At 39.4% G+C, this 19,710-nt stretch overlaps 1 protein-coding gene across 2 annotated transcripts in view; it reads right to left on the bottom strand.

The window, feature by feature from the left end:
- Positions 1–3,666: 3,666 nt before the first annotated feature.
- The window catches only part of LOC132133409 (phospholipid-transporting ATPase ID-like), a 38,384-nt gene continuing 22,340 nt past the window's right edge, over positions 3,667–19,710 (bottom strand). For both annotated transcript variants that reach the window (XM_059546207.1, XM_059546208.1), the window contains 12 exons: positions 19,565–19,680; positions 14,924–15,088; positions 14,463–14,574; positions 14,241–14,346; positions 13,523–13,670; positions 13,066–13,249; positions 5,604–5,827; positions 5,432–5,515; positions 5,087–5,332; positions 4,761–4,899; positions 4,538–4,668; positions 3,667–4,426 (listed from right to left, as the gene is read on the bottom strand). In XM_059546207.1, coding sequence (XP_059402190.1) covers positions 4,088–4,426; positions 4,538–4,668; positions 4,761–4,899; positions 5,087–5,332; positions 5,432–5,515; positions 5,604–5,827; positions 13,066–13,249; positions 13,523–13,670; positions 14,241–14,346; positions 14,463–14,574; positions 14,924–15,088; positions 19,565–19,680 — 1,994 coding nt within the window. In that variant the 3' untranslated portion in view covers positions 3,667–4,087. The remainder of the gene's footprint in view (positions 4,427–4,537; positions 4,669–4,760; positions 4,900–5,086; positions 5,333–5,431; positions 5,516–5,603; positions 5,828–13,065; positions 13,250–13,522; positions 13,671–14,240; positions 14,347–14,462; positions 14,575–14,923; positions 15,089–19,564; positions 19,681–19,710) is intronic.

The following is a 19,710-nucleotide window of genomic DNA, read 5'->3' as shown; positions in this document are numbered from 1 at the left end:
AACTCAAAAGTTATGAATGTTATTGATGAAATTGCTCCTGTGAATATCAGGAAGAAGACTGGCAGACAAAAAGCACCTTGGAGAAACTGAACAGCAGTATAGAGTATGAAAAGGCAATGCAGAAAAGCTGAGCAGATGTGGTTGAAGACGAAACTTGAAATTCACTATAGCATCTATAAAGAAAGCCTTCAAGCTTTCCCTTTGAAATGCTCAGACAGCAAATGCAATGAGTTTGCTTCCTGCTTTTCTGAGAAGATCAATAATATCAGAAAGGCTGTTAGCACATCCTCAAGTTATGCTGAGGTGAGACAGATTCAAACACAATCTCAAAAATAAGTTATGTCTGTTTTTGAAGGAATTGATAGCAAAAATTTTGGAAGAAATAGTACAGCACCTTCAGCCAGTTACATTGACAGTTACATTGACACACTTCCAACATATTTTTTCAAAAGTTTAACTGTTTAGAAGCAGATCTCTTATAAGTGGTGAATGCCTCACTTCTTTCTGGGACTTTTCCAAACTCCCTAAAAACTGCAGTTGTTAAGCCCCTCCTGAAAAAGAGCAATCTTGACAACACCATATTGAGCCACTATAGACCAATATCAAATCTTCTTTTTAAAGGCAAGATTATTGAAAAGGTTGTTTTTAATCAACTGAACAACTTAAACTCAAATTGGTACCTGGACAATTGTCAATCTGGTTTCCGACCACATCACAGCACAGAGACCATGCTCATAAAGGTAATAAATGATAATAGCTGATGATACTGGCAAAATATTTGTGCTGGTATTACTCAATCTCAGTGCTGCGTTTGACACTGTTGATCATAACATACTACTAGAGAGACTGGAAAACCGGGTCTGGCTTTCTGGGATGGTCCTTAAATGGTTCAGGACATACTTAGAAGGGAGAGGCTATTATGTGAGTCTAGGAGAGCATAAGTTTAAGTGGACATCCATGACATGCGGAGTACCTCAAGGCTCAATTCTTGCACCACTCTTGTTTAGCCTGTATATGCTCCCATTAAGTCAAATAATAAGCAAGATCCAAATTGCCTATCACAGCTATGCTTATGATTATCAGGTCTACCTAGCCTTATCGCCAAATGACTACAGCCCCATTGACTCCCTTTTGCCAATGCATTATACCTTGACTTTAGGGGTCTTACAACTAAAAAAAAAAAGTCAGGAATCTTGGTGTGATTTTGGAGACAGATTTCAGTAGTCATGTCAAAGCAGTAACTAAATCAGCATACTATCATATCAAAAACACTGCAAGATGTTTTGTTTCCAGTCAAAACTTGGAGAATCTTGTTCATGCCTTTATCACCAGCAGGGTGGACTATTGTAATGGTCTCCTCACCGGCCGTCCCAAGAAGACCAAGAAATGCCAAGGGTTCACACAAAACAAGGGGAGTGTGCTTTTAGTTAATATGCCACTCGCAGTTAAAACCAGCTTCTGGAAGAGATCAGATGTGCTAAAACATTAGCCACATCTAAATCTAGACTCAAAACTCATCTGTTTTAGTTGTGCTTTTACTGAATGAGCACTGTCTGAACCGATGTCACTGTATTTAATGTATAATTTTATATAAATCTGTTTTAATTTCATTATTTAATTCCTTGATTTTATTATTGTGATTTATTTATTTTTTTTACACTTTTTACAAAGTGTAAAGCACTTTGAATTACCATTGTGTATGAAATGTGCTATATAAAAAAACTTGCCTTGATGTATTACAGGTAAACTGAAATATTGCTCTTAAAGGGTTAGTTCACCCAAATATTAAAATTACATCATTAATGACTCACCCTCATGTCGTTCCAAACCTGTAAGACCTCCGTTCATCTTCGGAGTTTAAAATATTTTAGATTTAGTCTGAGAGCTTTCTGTCCCTCCATTGAAAATATATGCACGGTCTACTGTCCATGTCAAGAAAGGAAATAAAAACATCTTCAAAGTAGTCCATGTGACATCAGAGGGTCAGTTAGAATTTTTTGAAGCAGCGAAAATACATTTTGGTCCAAAAATAGCAAAAACTACGACTTCATTCATCATTGTCTTCTCTTCCAGGTCTGTTGTGAGAGAGTTCAAAACACAACAGTTCAGTGATATCCGGTTCGCGAATGAATCACTCGATGTAACCGGATCTACTTGAACCAATTCACCAAATCGAACTGAATCATTTAAAACGGTTCACGTTTCCAATACGCATTAATCCACAAATGACTTAAGCTGTTAACTTTTTTAATGTGGCTGATACTCCCTCTGAGTTAAAACAAACCAATATCCCAGAGTAATTTATTTACTCAAACAGTACACTGACTGAACTGCTGTGAAGAGAGAACTGAAGATGAACACCGAGCTGAGCAGAAAAATCACATTCATTCATCATATGTACTGTATATTTAACATTCAATTAACTGTACATTCAGAAACAGAAAATGTTACACGACCCCCTTCGTCAGATATATTATTTAAAAAACAATATGATTTACAATAATGTAGTCAATTAGGGCAATGAACAGCCTGAGAAAAGTAATACAATCAAAGAAAAAAAAAAATCAATAGCAACCACTGATCTATATATATATATATATATATATATATATATATATATATATATATATATATATATATATATATAAAATAGATCAGTGATGGCAACACATTCAAGTCGACAAACAGAACTGAAAGTACTTCCTTTAATGAAAGGAAAACAAAAAGGCACAAAAATTCCTTCTCTAAAGAAATGCCCACTTATTAACCCTTTGTATTAGATGCATGTTGAATAATAGAAGTTAGAACATGTAAATGCTTCAGTCTATCGCTTGATGGAAGGCACGACTGCGTAAAACCTCTAATATCAGTTCGCTGAGCTGCATGCAAAAGCACTAACTATGGTTTGAATTATGAATTATATTTGAAGTGTGGAATGTTTTTAACGCTTTCTTTAATTTGTTTTATTTTTATTTTTTTCGGTACATTTAAAATAAAATTTGGCATTTTAAAGCTTTTTAAAAGCCATTTAACTGATGGAAAAGCTAGAGCTTGCTTTATAACACCAACATAAGACTTAGAGCCAATGCATGTTCTCTGCAGCATTGATATCAGACATTCCTAATAGTTACTACACATCCAGTAGCTTGATGCATTCAGATGCATTTTAGTAAACTGAGAATAGGTATCTGTTGTGCAATGTCCAGGTCTTTAAACATATCCATATTTAATATGCAATGCATATATAATCCTCCTGAACCACTGTAGATGGCTGTAGCAGTGTTTAGAACAAAATAAGAGGTATTATTTCACAAGCTTGTACATATTTGCTTCCTTAAGCTTTATTAGTCTCATTAGAACAAAGTCATTTGTTGAACGTTAACTGGGGTTTAATTTAGTGTTTCTGGTGCCTTAAACATTTGCATATGGAAGCCTGTTTCACAAAAGGATAAAAATTAAAATGTGACTTTTGAACTCTCAATTCTGATATATTTCCACCAGGAAAACAAAATAGAATTATAAGATGTAAGCTCAGAAATCTGTGGAAAAAGTCAGAATTGCAAAAAAATTTTTTCAAGATATAAACTTCTGTCTTATATAAGGAAATAAGTTTATATCACACAAGTCTGACTTTTTTCTGTGTAAATTTCACAATTCTGTTTTTTTTTTTTTCTTTTTTTTTTGAGTCACGATTACGTTTTTTAATTTTGTTATCCTGTGTTGGAAACAATCTTCAATGCAAATGCATAAAAGGAAGTTCCTAAATCTCAAAATATTAAAAAAAACGTTTCTGAGAAAACATAGAACTTGAATTCATGCCAGAAGAGGTGATACCACAAAATGAAATCAAAAATGAATCTGAGGTTCATTTTCAAATTCAAATGCATGCCTTTTGGGAGCAGATTTGCATGAGAAAATGAGTGTTATCTGTGCTTCATTGTGCTGGCTCTTTGGAGTCTCCTGTGCATGTCTACCCCTCCCATAGTCTAGTCGTGACCAAGAGTGTGTCTGTTCACAATCTATTATCATTTTCTCACATTAAAGACAGGCGCTAACTCCTTCTGTAAAAGAAGAATAAAACGCTCCTTTATCTGGCCTCCAAGTCTTCCACTGTTACCTCTTGATTTTGGTCACTTTCCCTCCTAAATCCAGTGCTGTAGGTCTCTGTCTGGTCTCTGGTTGTGTCATTTACCCAGCTGTTGTTCACCGAGCTGGTGCCGGCGGGGCCTCTTGTGGGCGAGGATAGTGGGTATGTGGAAGTGGAGGTGGTGGGTACCTTCATGTTCTTGCCGGAGGTGATGAGCTCTCCGTATCCCTGCTGGTGGGCGAAAGCGTACGCCGAGCGCCGAGAACTCGTCCTGCGGACTCTCCTGAAGTTCTGCTCTTGAGGACCCTGCCTCCTAGTGGCCTGCTGAAGTAAACGCACCTAGGGGAGGCAGAACGGTTTTGACATCTCATCATGATGTATTCATGGAGTAAAAGGGAGTATTAATCATTTTTAATTCCCACTGTATTAGGCATCTGTTTATGTAGTAACCTTATCAGTCTGTGTTGGATAGAGGTCAGCCTTGATGAACCGGACAGCCACCATGGGCATTATACACACGACTGTGGTGAGGAGGATGACCAGCCACACAGTCTTCTGATTCAGAGAGTTACGTGCGGTACCTACAATCAAACACAACATATTTAACTTCAGTAATATTAGTGGCCTAGAAAAAAACTGCTCATTAATAGAGAGCCCATATACCCATTTATACCTATGAAAGGAAACTGGTTTGGGAATATGGTAAAAATGCCATTGCTGTGCATTGCAAAAAGGATTGCAAAGTAAACAGCTAGACTTCCCCAGATAAAGAAATGGTTCACAGCGGTCCAGTAGTTGGTGTCAAGCCCAATCTGAAACAAAACTCAATATTCTTAACATTCATTATTATTATTTATTATATATACACATCATTAATATTATTTACATTATACTATTTTCATTTGAATTAAGTACATATACAATAATAAAAGCACGTTATATTTATACATTTTTATTTCTTAAATGATATTTCTTTAATGAAATATAGAGTGCAATCACCTGAACACTGACCACAATGACCAAAGAGGTTGATATGGTTACGGCGAAAGCCTGTTGATCAGAGATGTGGGCGCCGTCATCTCGCACAGCACTCATGAAGGCTCCGTAAGGGATGAAGAAGAGGATAAAAGAAGTACAGACCCCCTGCAGTGTACAGGTGAAGAACTTCCTCTTGTTAAACAGCTGGTTTAGTTGCCCAGGTCTGTACAGGTTTGGAAAGCGTAAACTGTACTGCTCATTCACATCCTGCAAAATCAACAGATTTAATGTTAAATGGCAAAGATGGCAATTGTGTTTGGTGCTGCTACACAATGTACCTTTCAAGATTAAGCTGATTAAGTTTACCTGGTCAAACAGACCCATGGCCAAAACAGGAAGTGAGGTGTAGACAATGTTGAAGAGTGTGATGAACCACTGGTCATATACCGTCTGCAATGACAAAAACAAATTATTCGCAATCTTAAATTGAAATCATATGCATATTCCATCCACAGTCTGAAATAAGACAACGTTTTACCTGGGCAGAGAATCCACAGAGGAATCCGTACCAGAAATGAACCAGTGTGAAGGCAAAGTTCTTATAAAAGAAGTAGCAGAGGAAGTTGCACATGCGGTGATAGGACCAGCGGCCGTGGACGAGCAGGAGGCGCTGCAAGTAGCAAAACTGGGCGAAGGAATAATCAGAGGCCAACACTGCCTGCATCCCCTCCTGTCCGCTGATGCCCACGCCAATGTGGGCCGCTGGGGAGAGCAGAGACAGTATACACACATTACACACATCCTTACAGATTTCCATAGCAACCACTCTATTAGATCAGCAGTGCATCTACATTGAATACTTCAGCCATATGGTGTACACATCACAAGCACCAGATCACAATGAGCATTAAGAACTAGTCAGACAGACAGACAGACAGACAGACAGACAGACAGACAGACAGAGAGAGAGAGAGACAGACAGACAGACAAACAGACAGACAGACAGACAGACAAACAGACGGAGACAGACAGACAGACAGACAGACAGACACAGACAGACAGACAGAGAGACAGACATAAAGACAGACAGACATACAGACAGATAGATGGACACAGACAGACACAGAGACAGACAGACAGATAGATGGACACAGACAGACAGACACAGAGACAGACAGACAAATTGATAGACACAGACAAATTGACAGACACAGACAGACAGACACACACAGACTGTGACGTCCCTGAGTCTCCTGATCCCATTGGTCCTGGACGTGGGAGTTCCTGATTGGTCTTCCTCATCCTAATTGATAATCAGTTGTGTATAAAAGAGTGTTGTGTCTTGTTTAGAGCAGGCACTCCATGGGGATACTCTCCTCATGAGTGGCTCATTGTGTTTTGCTTACACATGTTGTCAATATTTTGTTTTCCCTTAACCCTAGACTTTTGTTTATTATTATTATTATTGTTACTGTTTGTTATATGTTTAACTCAATAAATCTTATTTTTGAATGAACATTTCCGTTTGATCCCTCTTTTGTGTTATGGCTTGAGCTGGTCGTAACATAAAATTGGGCGCTCGTCCGGGATTGCTGCATGTGTAAGTAAATACATTAATGTCCTTAGTGTGTTTACCTTTTTGGAATGAGTAGACTTCATGTATTTAGTGTTCTCAGCTGGGTTAAAATCCTTCCATCGAGACACTGTTTGTTATTTTTTTTGTTATTTTGCCTTTCTTATTTTTGAAGGTTATTCTGGGCGGAGGTTTTAAATCTCTGTTGGGGGTACGCTTCAGGCTTTTGGTGTAAAACGCCAATTGTCCATGAGTTTAGCGTTTAAATACCACCCCGAGTCCGGTACACCTTTGAAGATTAGTTAGGTTTAGTTAGTGTTGTTTATAGTTAGGATCTGGAGTCTCTCATTTTTCATTTAAGGTAACACTTTGTTGTTTTTCTGTATCTCTGCGTATTTGAAGCCTGCTGAGTATGAGGATAATTTGAGCGATGACTTTCGGTAAGTCTTTATTTATCTCATAACCAAGGTGCGGGTTGAAGCTAGAGCGTGTATGTGTGACAATTCCGGGCGAAGTGGCTGATGGGATTTGTAGTTCTAATGCTCTAGTTTAGCGCGGCGTCTCACGCGTGTTTTTGTTTTGCTATTGTGTTTCTCTGCTGCATCTTTTAACAGATATGTCGTCGGTAATTGAGGATTTCTTCTCATTTCCTTCGGAAATTCTACTGGAAAGATGTACGAAGGATGAGTTGTTGCAGATTGCCGAGCGCTTTGATGTGGAGGTAACGAGTAATGATAAGAAGCTTAAAGAAACACTGTTGAAAGTTGTGAAAAATGCACTTGTTGAGCGGGGCGTTTTAGAGGTAAGAGCTCAAGATATTGATCCTGAAGAGTCTTTAACCTCTCCTCTTGATGCTGCCGATCGAAATGTGAAGTTTAGTGAGATGTCTCTGCAAGAGAAACAGTTAAGTGTTGATGCGGAAAAACTACGTGCTGAGCGTGATGCTTGTGCACTGAAAGAACGTGATTTAGAAATGAGAAAATTAGTGTTACAACAGGAACTTGAGTTACGTAAACTGGAGTTGCAATCTGAAAGGGAGGAAAGAGATTTTCAGTTGAGGAAATTGGAGTTAGAATTGCACGCCCAAACAGTTGAAACTCCACGTCGCGCATCGTCTGTTGAAACCTTGTTTACTGCACCTGTTTTTGATGTTTACAAAAACATTAGACTTGTGCCACTGTTTTTAGAGAAAGAAGTAGAGAAGTATTTCCAACATTTTGAGCGCGTTGCTGAGTCTTTGAAATGGCCAAAAGAATTTTGGACCTTACTGTTGCAATGTGTTTTAGTAGGAAGAGCTCAGGAAGTTTATTCAGCGCTGACTATGGAACAAAGTGGTGATTATGAAATCGTTAAGACTGCTATTTTGCATGCTTATGAACTGGCACCTGAAGCATATCGCCAGAAATTTAGAAGTCATTTTAGGGTTGAAAACTGTTCATATCTTGAGTTTGCCAGAGAAAAGGAAAATTTGTTTGACCGCTGGTGTACTTCAGTAAAAGTGACCACCAAAGAACAGCTTAGAGAATTGATTCTTTTAGAGGAATTCAAAAACTGTGTTCCAAATGCTGTTGCTATGTATCTCAATGAGCATAAAGTCAGTAAAATGTCAGATGCTGCTCTTATGGCAGATGAATTTGTTCTTACTCATCAAATTGCTGTTAATCATTTTAATGATTCAAGTAGATCTAAGTTGAGCGTTTCTGTTAAACCTAAAAAGATGGTTTCACACCAGAATGCGGTGTCAAATTTTCCTGATAATACTTCCGTTACACGTATGAAAGGTGTGATGGTCTGTTTTTATTGTAAGAAGCCAGGACATAAAATCTCAGACTGTATTGCTCTCAAAAAGAAAGAGAAAGGTGTTAAACCTGTTGGTTTAATTTCTACATCAAATGTGAATCATACTCCTGCTCGAGTTAACAAACAGTTTGAACAAGTAGATATCACTGAGATGGAGAGTGTTAAACATAGTGTTGATTTTGCACCATTTATCACCGAAGGGACCGTGGCTTTGCCCAATTCGGATGAGACTGTACCTGTACGCATCCTACGAGATACTGGGGCGGGGCAATCTTTTTTGTTGGAAGGACTTTTGCCCTTGTCTGAACGTACTGATACAGGAACACATATACTGGTTAGAGGACTTGAGATGGCGTTTATGGAAGTTCCACTACACCGCATATATCTTGATTCTAAACTTGTGTCAGGTGAGGTGATAGTTGGAGTTCGTGCTATGCTTCCTGTCTCAGGTGTCACTTTCATCCTTGGCAATGATTTAGCCGGGGGAAATGTTTGGGAAAAGTCAGACACTGGGGTTCCACCTATAGTAGCTTCTGCTGTTGATAAATTAGATGGATCTTCTGACTGTCCGAATTTATACCCTGCATGTGCCATAACTCGAGCAATGGCTAAGAAAAATCTGCCAGATGAAACTGAAAATATTCTCTGTGATACTTTTATCGTATCTGAAAATTCCTCTCAGCCAGAATTAAGTACTGTGTGCACAGATGTGGAAAATGTGATCTATGATCCACATGCTGTTGATGACCATAAGTCTAATCTTCTGTCAGAATGTCCATTTATCTGTGATGACCCTGTTAACACATCTTGTTCTTTATCTCCGCTCTTTAGTGTGACTCGAGATGATCTTATCAAAGCACAGCAGGCAGATGATACTCTTCGAGAATTGTTCTCTTTAGCTCGTGAACAAGATAAGACTTCATCTCCCTTCTATTTTTTTCAAGATGGTTTGCTATATAGACAACAACCTATGAGCTTTGACTTTTCACTCGATCCTAGGATCCAAATTGTGCTTCCACTTGATTTCCGTCAAGACCTCTTAAAACTATCACATCAGAGCATGACTGGACATATGGGGGTACGAAAGACCTATGATAGACTCTTACGAAAATTTTATTGGCCTAGGTGTAAGCGAGATGTGATTAATTATATACGTGCATGTCATACTTGTCAAATGACAGGGAAGCCAAATCAAAAGGTTCCATTAGCTCCTTTACAACCTATTGCTGCAGTTACAACACCTTTTGCACACTTGATTATTGATTGCGTTGGTCCTTTACCGCGATCTAAGGCTGGACATGCATATTTACTTACCGTAATGTGTCAGACTACACGTTACCCTGCAGCTTATCCTCTGAGATCCATTACTTCCAAAGCTATTTTAAAAGCTTTAACAAGCTTCATGTCAATTTTTGGCATTACGGAAACTATTCAGTCTGACCAGGGTTCAAATTTCATGTCCCGAAACTTTTCTAAGGTCATGCGACAACTTAAAGTTAAGCATAATATCTCAAGTGCCTATCACCCGCAGAGTCAAGGATGTTTGGAGAGGTTCCATCAGACTCTTAAGTCACTTTTGAGGTCGTATTGCGTTGAGCTTGACTGTGACTGGGAGGAAGGTCTACCATGGATGTTGCTCGCCATTCGTGAGGTGGTGCAGGAGAGCATAGGGTTTAGCCCTAATGAGTTGGTGTTTGGACACACTGTTAGGGGCCCTATTGCTGTCTTAGCAGATGAGTGGACGAATTTTGATTCTCCTGAGAATGTCTTAGACTATGTAAGTAGTTTCCGTTACCGACTGTATGAAGCTAGAGCTATTGCTCTACGGAAGTTAGCTAAATCTCAGGGAAAGATGCAGAGGTTGTTCGATCGTAAAGTCAAGTCCAGACAATTTCAAGCAGGTGACCAAGTGCTGGCATTGTTACCTGTGTTGACTACTCCTTTTCAGGCTAGGTTTGCTGGACCGTATACGATCGCGAAGTGTTTTCCAAATAACAACTATTTATTAAATACACCCGATCGTCGAAAGAAAATACAGGTGTGTCATGTTAATTTACTAAAATCTTATGTGACTCCTGTTCCTTCTCTTTTTGTTGATGTTGTGACAGCTACTGAGTCCGCAGAAACAAGTGTTTCGGAAACATCTATAGAGGCGGAAGACCATCTAGAAGAGGTGAAAGGTCCCTCTCGAGGAGAAGTAGAAGGCCGGTTGAATAATTCTGAGATTCTTGTTAACTTGGCTCACCACTTGTCTCATCTGTCTGAGTCAGAGAAGGCTGATATAATTGAGGTGGTAAGCTCGTTTCACTCTCTCTTTTCTGATATTCCGACTCGAACTTCTGTCGTTGAGCATGATATTGATGTGGGCACGGCTCAGCCAGTGAAACAACATGCATACCGTGTCAACCCTATCAAAAGGAAGTTACTTCAGAGAGAGGTGGATTATTTGCTTGATCATAACTTGGCGGAACCCAGTTTTAGCTCTTGGAGCTCCCCATGTATTTTAGTGAGTAAACCTGATAGTTCATATCGTTTTTGCACGGATTACAGGAAGCTCAATTCTTTGACAAAACCAGACTGTTACCCTCTACCAAGAATTGATGACTGCGTTGACCGTGTTGGCTCCGCACAATTTGTGAGTAAATTCGATCTCCTGAAAGGTTATTGGCAAGTGCCATTAACATCCCGTGCTAAAGAACTATCTGCTTTTGTAACACCTGATAGGTTTCTGCAGTACACAGTCATGCCTTTTGGCGTTCGAAACGCTCCTGCTACATTTCAGCGGTTAATAAATCGAGTGTTGTCTGGGATGACCGGTTGTGAGGCTTATCTAGACGATGGTGTTTTATACAGTTCTTCTTGGTCGGAACACCTTGATCAAATTAGAGAGCTTTTTGTGCGTCTAGCTAAAGCCAACTTGACTGTCAACCTTGCCAAGTGCGAATTCGGAAAGGCTACTGTGACGTACTTAGGAAAGGTAGTGGGCAGGGGTTGTGTGAAGCCGATTCACGCTAAAGTGAATTCAATCTGTAGTTTTCCCAAACCAACTACCCGTCGTGAGTTACGACGATTCCTTGGGATGGTGGGTTACTACAGGGGGTTTTGTCATAATTTTGCAAGTGTAGTTGCCCCTCTGACTGATTTGTTAAGCCCTAAGAGACCATTTCAGTGGTCAGAGCAATGTCAGTGTTCCTTTGAGAACGCCAAATCCTTATTGGCAAATGCTCCGGTGTTGGCTACTCCTAATTTTGAAAACCTTTTTTTACTTGCTGTTGATGCAAGCGCTTATGGTGCTGGTGCTGTTCTTCTACAGGAGGATTCTAACGCAATCGAACATCCAGTCAGTTACTTTTCAAAAAAGTTCAATCGTCACCAACAAGTGTACTCTACAGTGGAAAAAGAAGCGTTAGCCCTTATTTTAGCCGTTCAACATTTTGAGGTCTATTTGAGCTCTGTATGTGGTCCGATTACAGTATACACCGACCACAATCCGTTGACTTTCTTAGATCGCATGCGCGGTAAGAATCAGAGAATAATGAGATGGAGCCTTATTCTTCAACCTTTCCACTTACAGATTAAGCACATACGTGGCAAGGATAACATAATTGCGGATGCTCTCTCGCGTATGTAGACTGTCCTAGTAGTGTCCGGTACTCTTCTTCTCTCTCTTTTCTTTCTCCTTTATCTCTCTCTGATATCCTAGGGCCCAGGATTCCGGGAGCGAAATGGAGTGGGATTTATTGAGATGAGTATTAAGTGTTGGATATTCACATTAAATGCTTATTTTGCATCAGTTCTATTTTTTGTTATTTCTGTTTTCTTTTGTCGGTTCTTTAGAGAACCTCCTTTTGGATTGGGAGGTGTGACGTCCCTGAGTCTCCTGATCCCATTGGTCCTGGACGTGGGAGTTCCTGATTGGTCTTCCTCATCCTAATTGATAATCAGTTGTGTATAAAAGAGTGTTGTGTCTTGTTTAGAGCAGGCACTCCATGGGGATACTCTCCTCATGAGTGGCTCATTGTGTTTTGCTTACACATGTTGTCAATATTTTGTTTTCCCTTAACCCTAGACTTTTGTTTATTATTATTATTATTGTTACTGTTTGTTATATGTTTAACTCAATAAATCTTATTTTTGAATGAACATTTCCGTTTGATCCCTCTTTTGTGTTATGGCTTGAGCTGGTCGTAACACAGACACAGACAGACAGACAGACAAACACACACACACACACACAGACAGACAGATAGACAGACACACACACACACACACACACACACACACAGACAGACAGACAGATAGACAGACAGACAGGCACAGAGACAGACACAGACAGACAGATAGACAGACAGACACAGGCACAGACAGAGACAGAGACAGAGACAGAGACGGAGACAGAGACAGAGACAGACAGACAGACACAGACAGACAAAAAGACACAGAGCCAGACTGATAGACAGACAGACAGACAGACAGACAGACAGACAGACAGATAGACAGATAGATAGATAGATAGATAGATAGATAGATAGATAGATAGATAGATAGATAGATAGATAGATAGATAGATAGATAGATAGATAGATAGATAGATAGATAGATAGATAGATAGATAGTCATTTCTTACTGTTGATCATACTGACGTCATTGGCTCCGTCTCCGATGGCGAGAGTGACGACTCTCTTGTGTCTCTTTATGAGCTCGACCACCAGAGCTTTCTGCAGTGGAGTGACCCGACAGCAGATGACTGTCTTACACAGACACGCCACGTCCACTAGGATCTGCTCCAGGTCTGCCTCCAGGGCATGAGCCTTCAAATAACAACACAATGCCATTTATAAACTCTATTCTTTCAATTAAGTTCATTTGTCCAACTTTGAATTTAACTCACTGGCCTCAAAGACACATTTATCCAAGCAAAACCAATTTCAGCTACTCTCTATCTGAGAAACCCAATTTTGTAAGGATAATGCTGAACTGAATGTTTTGCTTAAATAGAATGGCCATCATTAGGAGCTAAGCAATACATTATTAATGCAGCAATTAAGTCAAATTCTCATCAGGACCCAGACTGAGGACCATACCAAACTATGTCCGTTGATGATTAAAGCGTACTCCGCGATGATGGTCTCTTCAAAGACAGAGTCACTTGAATGCAATTCTGTCTTATCCATGTCAAGGCCACTGCTGAATATGTCTTTGCTGGGACCCGTGATTATCTCTTTAGCTGTCCTGTGCACAAAGCAACAGACATTTGATTTTACAATGGCTCAAAAAAGAATTTTAATTCAAAGTAGGATTGTACAATTAATCGAATTTCTAATCGCAATTGCAATTATGGATTCCACAATTACGTAATCTTTCAAAGCGGCAATTAATCATTCAAAATTCACTTATGTTACTCTGCGTGCTTGAAATGTGTTTTTTTTTCTTCCTACATGTTATCTTAAAGGATTTCCCCATTATTCCCCATTTTTTTTATTTAAATTTAAAGAAGAAACAAATTCGATGCATAGTTGACATTTGAGACTTAATACTATTGAAAAGCACTAAAGTTTTTCAGTAAGAATGCTTTCAGCTTGTTTATTTTCATATAAAAATACGACATGCAGTTGCATCAAACACCGGTATATGATTATTGTAATTAATAATCCCAATTGCAATTTCAAGGGAATAATCGACAATTGTGATTTTTGTCATAATCATGCAGCCTAATTCAAAGTGGCAAAACAAGTCCAAAATAACATTTTTGGTGAACCTGACTCGTTCAAATCTGACTTTAAACAAAGAGTGAAATGTCACCTGAGCTCCTGTTGAACTTCAAGCGTGGTGTGACCTGAGATTATAAACACCTTGTTCATGTCGTCTCTGAGCATGTTACAGGAGTAGCCAATGTTTATTGCTGTCTCTGCAACCACAACAGGAACGATTCTAAATGATGTTGTATAAGACAGTGAGAAAGTGTCTCAATTGAGGTTGAGCAGTCTTCAATAAATCCTACATGTTCTCATTAGCACTGGTTACCTAGCTTGTCCCCAGTGAGCACCCAGATCTTGATGTTAGCTAAAGTCAGACAGGCAATAGTCTCTGGAACTCCTTCCTGAAGTTTGTCCTCAATTGCTGTGGCGCCAAGCAGCTTCAAGAAGATGAGAGACAAGCTTGTTTCAAAAGCAAAAATTTCACATTTCCTATAGCTCAACATGAAATCATTGTGAACTCTTAAAAATGAAGGTTTAAAAAAAAAAAGGTGGGGGGGGGGGGGGGTGTAGCAATGCCATAGATTGAAGAACCATGTTTGCTTCCTCAAAGAACCTTTAAGTCAATTCTTAAAAGAACCATTGTTTTCTTAGTGTGAAGATCGTTTTAATAACCTAAAGAACCTTTTTCAACTATAAAGAACCAAAAGGTTCCATGGATTTTGAAGGTTCTTCGTGGAACTATCAATGCCAATAAAGAACCTTTTTTTTCTTTATAATCACATTTACCAACATGCCCTGCTCTATTTCTTCATACAGAGCCCCAAGTTTTTCTTCTCTGTTCTCCAGTGCTGTGCTGGCAAACAGCAGTTTCTTCATCCATTCATCAAACACGTCTTCATCCAGGTCTTTGTACGCCAGCGCTAATGTTCTCAAACCCTCCCCAGCAAACTCCTGCCACAGAGAAAGTGGAAATTAATTTATCTCTCACCATGAAAACAAATTCAGTCATTGCTGTAAATATTTCTTCAGTCGAAATAAGAAGCAACACATTTCTTTGATCTAATCAGGGAAAGCATCTACTTCCTATTTGCTGTCATTATCCATAAGCTTCTAAAAGCATGCTATTTATACCCCACTAGCAAAGCTTCTTCATTAACGTGAGTCTGATTGCCCTTTTAGGAACCACAGAAAGCCGTAAATGAGACATGAATGATGAAAATCGTCTCATAATAGTACCACAATAATTACGGCCCATGAGCTGCTTTTAGACCGACCATTTGAGCTGTAGACAATAGCCATGTTACGTATAATGATGCGTTATTCTTTCTTTGAATGTGGTTTGCTCGGTTGATTTTACTGATAATATACATAGCTAAAAATGACATTTTCTGAGGAAATTCATATGGTGTTTGTAATAGATGTACCTTTGTTGAAGTAGCTGTATAATGTGCTGGCAAAGACATTAATGAATCACACACTGCTTGGAGCCAGCAAATGTGTTTGTGTAAAGTATTTTCCATCTGAATAGTCTACAAGAACCTTAATGGAATGAATCTAAATAAAATAAAGCCCATCTCTACTAAAACAGAGCTTTTAGCCGAGGAGAAAATGAGACTTGTTTGTATTGATTGTGCCGCTCTGACAACTCACGGTGTGCATTTGCTGTAATTTGTAAAGTGGAATGCTGTGTATCTGCATCTGTAAGTGTCACAAATCTCCTGCTCTTCAACAGCCAAAACAGTGAGTGAAGTGACAAACAAACAGAATAAAAGACTTAAAAATACAAGAACCTTTATATTCTGAAGCTTATGTGGAAGACCCCCAGAGGCAGTGCTAAAAGCACTAGTGGAAAACCCCTCATGCTCGCGCTTGGCCGAGAACATTATAACAAGTTTGTCACCTCGTGACTCATGGCATATCTTCAGCTATAATAACCCTTTAAAATGTCATCTCAACCTCTAGATCATTTTTGTGATACCGAGTGACCAGAGAGGCAGTGCTGAAAGCACTAGTGGAAGACTGCCCAGCAGACTCGTCTGCATGAGAAATTACCTGTATCACCCAGTGCGTCAGTCTCCATTTGGGATAGTGCAGCACATCTGCAAGCATAACTAAAACAAACAAACTATTGGTCCGTCTTACGCCAAGCTGCTGTCCTATCAAGGCAAGCCCTCAAAGACCTAGCTGGACATAGCTCCAATAATATGTCAGTTTGATCTTCTGCCAGTGCAGCCAACACAATAAGACTGGTTCATAAATTGCGAGGAGAAAATCTTGGGTAGAAATGCTGGATTGGGCCACAATGAGACATGTAATGAATCCATTACTCCTGCGTAATCAGTGAGGGAGCACTCACTGATAAAGAATGGCGTTCACTCACACTTTCCAAATGCCATTCACTCCTCTTCTGCACCAGACTCCACCCCTTCCTAGCAGACTGCCATCTGTCCTGATGACTTCCCACCATGCAGGTGGAGGTCCCAATGGAGCTCTCAAACAAGGTGCTAGAGCAAGCATGCAACAATGTGTGATTCTTATCTTTGTGTGTTTGTTTTATACAGGACACAGATGGTTTTGAATAAGACATCACTGGAATGGCATGAACCAAAGTAAACCCAGTGATACTACTGTCGTTGTAGCAACTACTGTGAGCTTCCCCAAGAGACTCATGAGAGAAATGTAGTGCTGAAAATGGCCCGCCCAAAGGTGGCCTACAGCCCTAAGAATTGACCCTATCCTCTCCAGAGTTGGAGACGCCAACATTGTGACAGAGTTGAGAGCAAGACCTATGAAATTATCTGCATTGGGACAAGCTTGCATTTGTCACAATTGACAGCAATCCCTAAAGCCATAATATGGTCCAACAGATTACATGCTTAATCTATGCTTGCTGGGGTGATGCTGTACAAACAAGCCAGTCATCCATTATTGACAATAACCTCATGCTTACCTCTGGTAAGGAAGACTGAGCCTACCAAACCTGCCTTCAAGCTTGCACGTGAGTGCCTAAAGCAGTGCCACAGTCACTGTGACTGGCTTGTAAAGAGAGTTGAGTTAGTTCTGTCACTAATGGGTCAGATGACATTTTGATCAGAGAAGAATGTTAAGCTACAAGCATGTGTGCCAAGGAATTGGCCACACGGCCAAGGCTAGCTGTAGAATTGTACGGGACAGTTGCTCATCAGTGCATCTTGTTCAACATTGGGGTAGTGCACATTTTCACAAACTGCCTCATCGAGAGACACAAAGAGTGCCACACTAGATTAAATAGTTGGCATGCTGCTACCAAGTCCCACTGGTCTTAGTCATACATCACAGCCAATGTGTGAGCCAGCTGATCAGGGTGTGTGGCCTTTGATGAGATTTTTAATGCTGACACCAATACACATGTAAAGTCCTAACACTGAATCATAGTAAAGGATGCTCTCTGTGTGCACAATGTAAAAAAAACATTCTCAGAAAATACTGTTGTCTGAGGGTGGATCCAAATTGATGTGGGCAAGCATCGCTTTTAACATTCCTTCCAGTGATGCAACAACTGAAGATGACCCACCTGACTTCTCAGACACCATAACACTGCCAAAATGAAGTGATTTATCTGTAGGCAATTTCTCTTCAGCTCCAGTCAGTAGCTTCAAAAAGTGAGTCAGATGCAGCCACTGACTTCACATCTTACTCCTGCATGATTCAACTTGATCCTTCTCTTGTAGCTCCATATTAGGCTGCACATTAGCTAGGAGAGGCAGTAACATCTCTGCTGCAGAAGATAGCTGATCAACTTTGGATTCTAAATCAGAAGATTTGAGCTTTGGCTTACGATCGATTTTCAGTGACACTGGAAGAAAGCAGCAAACCTTCCGGTCCTGATTCCAGGCCTGCCAGCTGCAATCGACTCACAGAGAGCAGCATTATGGCGCATTATGGACATAGGTCCCACGTCGCCTCTTTAAGGTGGTCCACTCCAGGAAATACAGGGCACTGATAACATCCATCCGGCACATATAAAGTCTTAGTGTGTCCATGTTGAATAAAATACTCGCCTTAATAAATCCTAATTATCTGTAAATCCAGCACTCGCTAACAGAATTCACCTACCGATATATGGCTTATATACTTATTGTAGTTGATTACACACATCATGAGTAACAAGGTGACAACAAGTGTTCCTGTAGCTCAATTGGTAGAGCATTGCATTATCAAGCGCAAGGTTGGGGGTTCGATTCCCTGGGAACACATGATAGGTAAAAATTGATAGCCTGAATACACTGTAAGTCGCTTTGGATAAATGCGTCTGCTAAATGCATAAATTCTGTTCTTGGTCAAGCACAAGGGTGAAGTGTTTTCATCTAGTGCTTTCTGCACTACCTGTTTAATTGATACTTGAATTAGACTAAAGTGGACCTATACCAAGGTTTCCATCAAACTCCATAAAGTATATAGAATATCATGAAATTATTATGGTAAAAAAAAGCATGGTGTTATTATGATAAATGCCCCAAAACATTGGTTTACTATGGTATTGCATCCAAATAACACAGTATTACCATGTTAAATGTCCAACACCATCAAAATACCATGTTATACATGTGCAAAAAGCTTGGTATTACCATTGCAAATACCCTACAACATGGTTTTCCCAAGGTACTGTATCACATCTAAATAACATGGTGATCAAACAAAATTGTTTTTAACACAGTAATGCATTAAAATAACGTGGCATTATTACAGTACATGCCCAAAACATGGTATTACCATGGATCACATCCATACATTGTAAATGCCAAATAACATAGTATTACCGCAGTACACATGGAAAGAAGACATTTCCACAATAAATTTTAAATAACATGGTTTTACCATGGTACTGCGTCCAAATGACATAATATTACTACATTATATACCAAACGCGTCCAAATGACATAATATTACTACATTATATACCCAAAAACCATGGTAAAACCATGGTAAATGCCTGAAAACATGGTCTTTTCATGGTATCACATCCAGAAACATTGTATTACCATGGTAAATGTCAAACAACAGTTTTATCATGGCACAGAATCCAAATTACATAGTTTTACCACAGTACACTTGAAAAAAAACAAGATATTTACATGGTAGATGTCAAACAACAAGGTTTTACAATGGTACGGTGTCCAAATAACACTGTATTATCAAAGTATGTGAGCAAAAATATAGTTTTAAAATGGTTCTGCATCCTAATAACATGATATTACTCAAGTATATGCCCAAAAAAACTGGTATTACCAGAGTAAATGCCTCACAACATGGTACAACATAAAAAACAAAAAAAAAACATTGCATTACCACAGTACTGTATCCAAAATAACAGTTTTACCACAGTACATGTGGAAAAACATGGTTTTACTATGGGGAGGGAAGGATGGGTTAGCAATAGAGACTTACATTAAGGTGCTCTGAGGTAGTAGACATAAGCTCTTCATTAGACGGGTCCAGCCTGTCGAAGAGTACTGTGTCGGCTCCTTTTGAGTAAAGCTTTAACTGCCCCTTTGGGTTCCTCACTGCGGAAGAGACAGGAAATGAGAATATTG

This window comes from Carassius carassius, chromosome 50, assembly GCF_963082965.1.
Source record: "Carassius carassius chromosome 50, fCarCar2.1, whole genome shotgun sequence".
Classification (NCBI taxonomy): Eukaryota; Metazoa; Chordata; class Actinopteri; order Cypriniformes; family Cyprinidae; genus Carassius; species Carassius carassius.
This window is presented reverse-complemented; position numbering and strand designations above follow the sequence as displayed.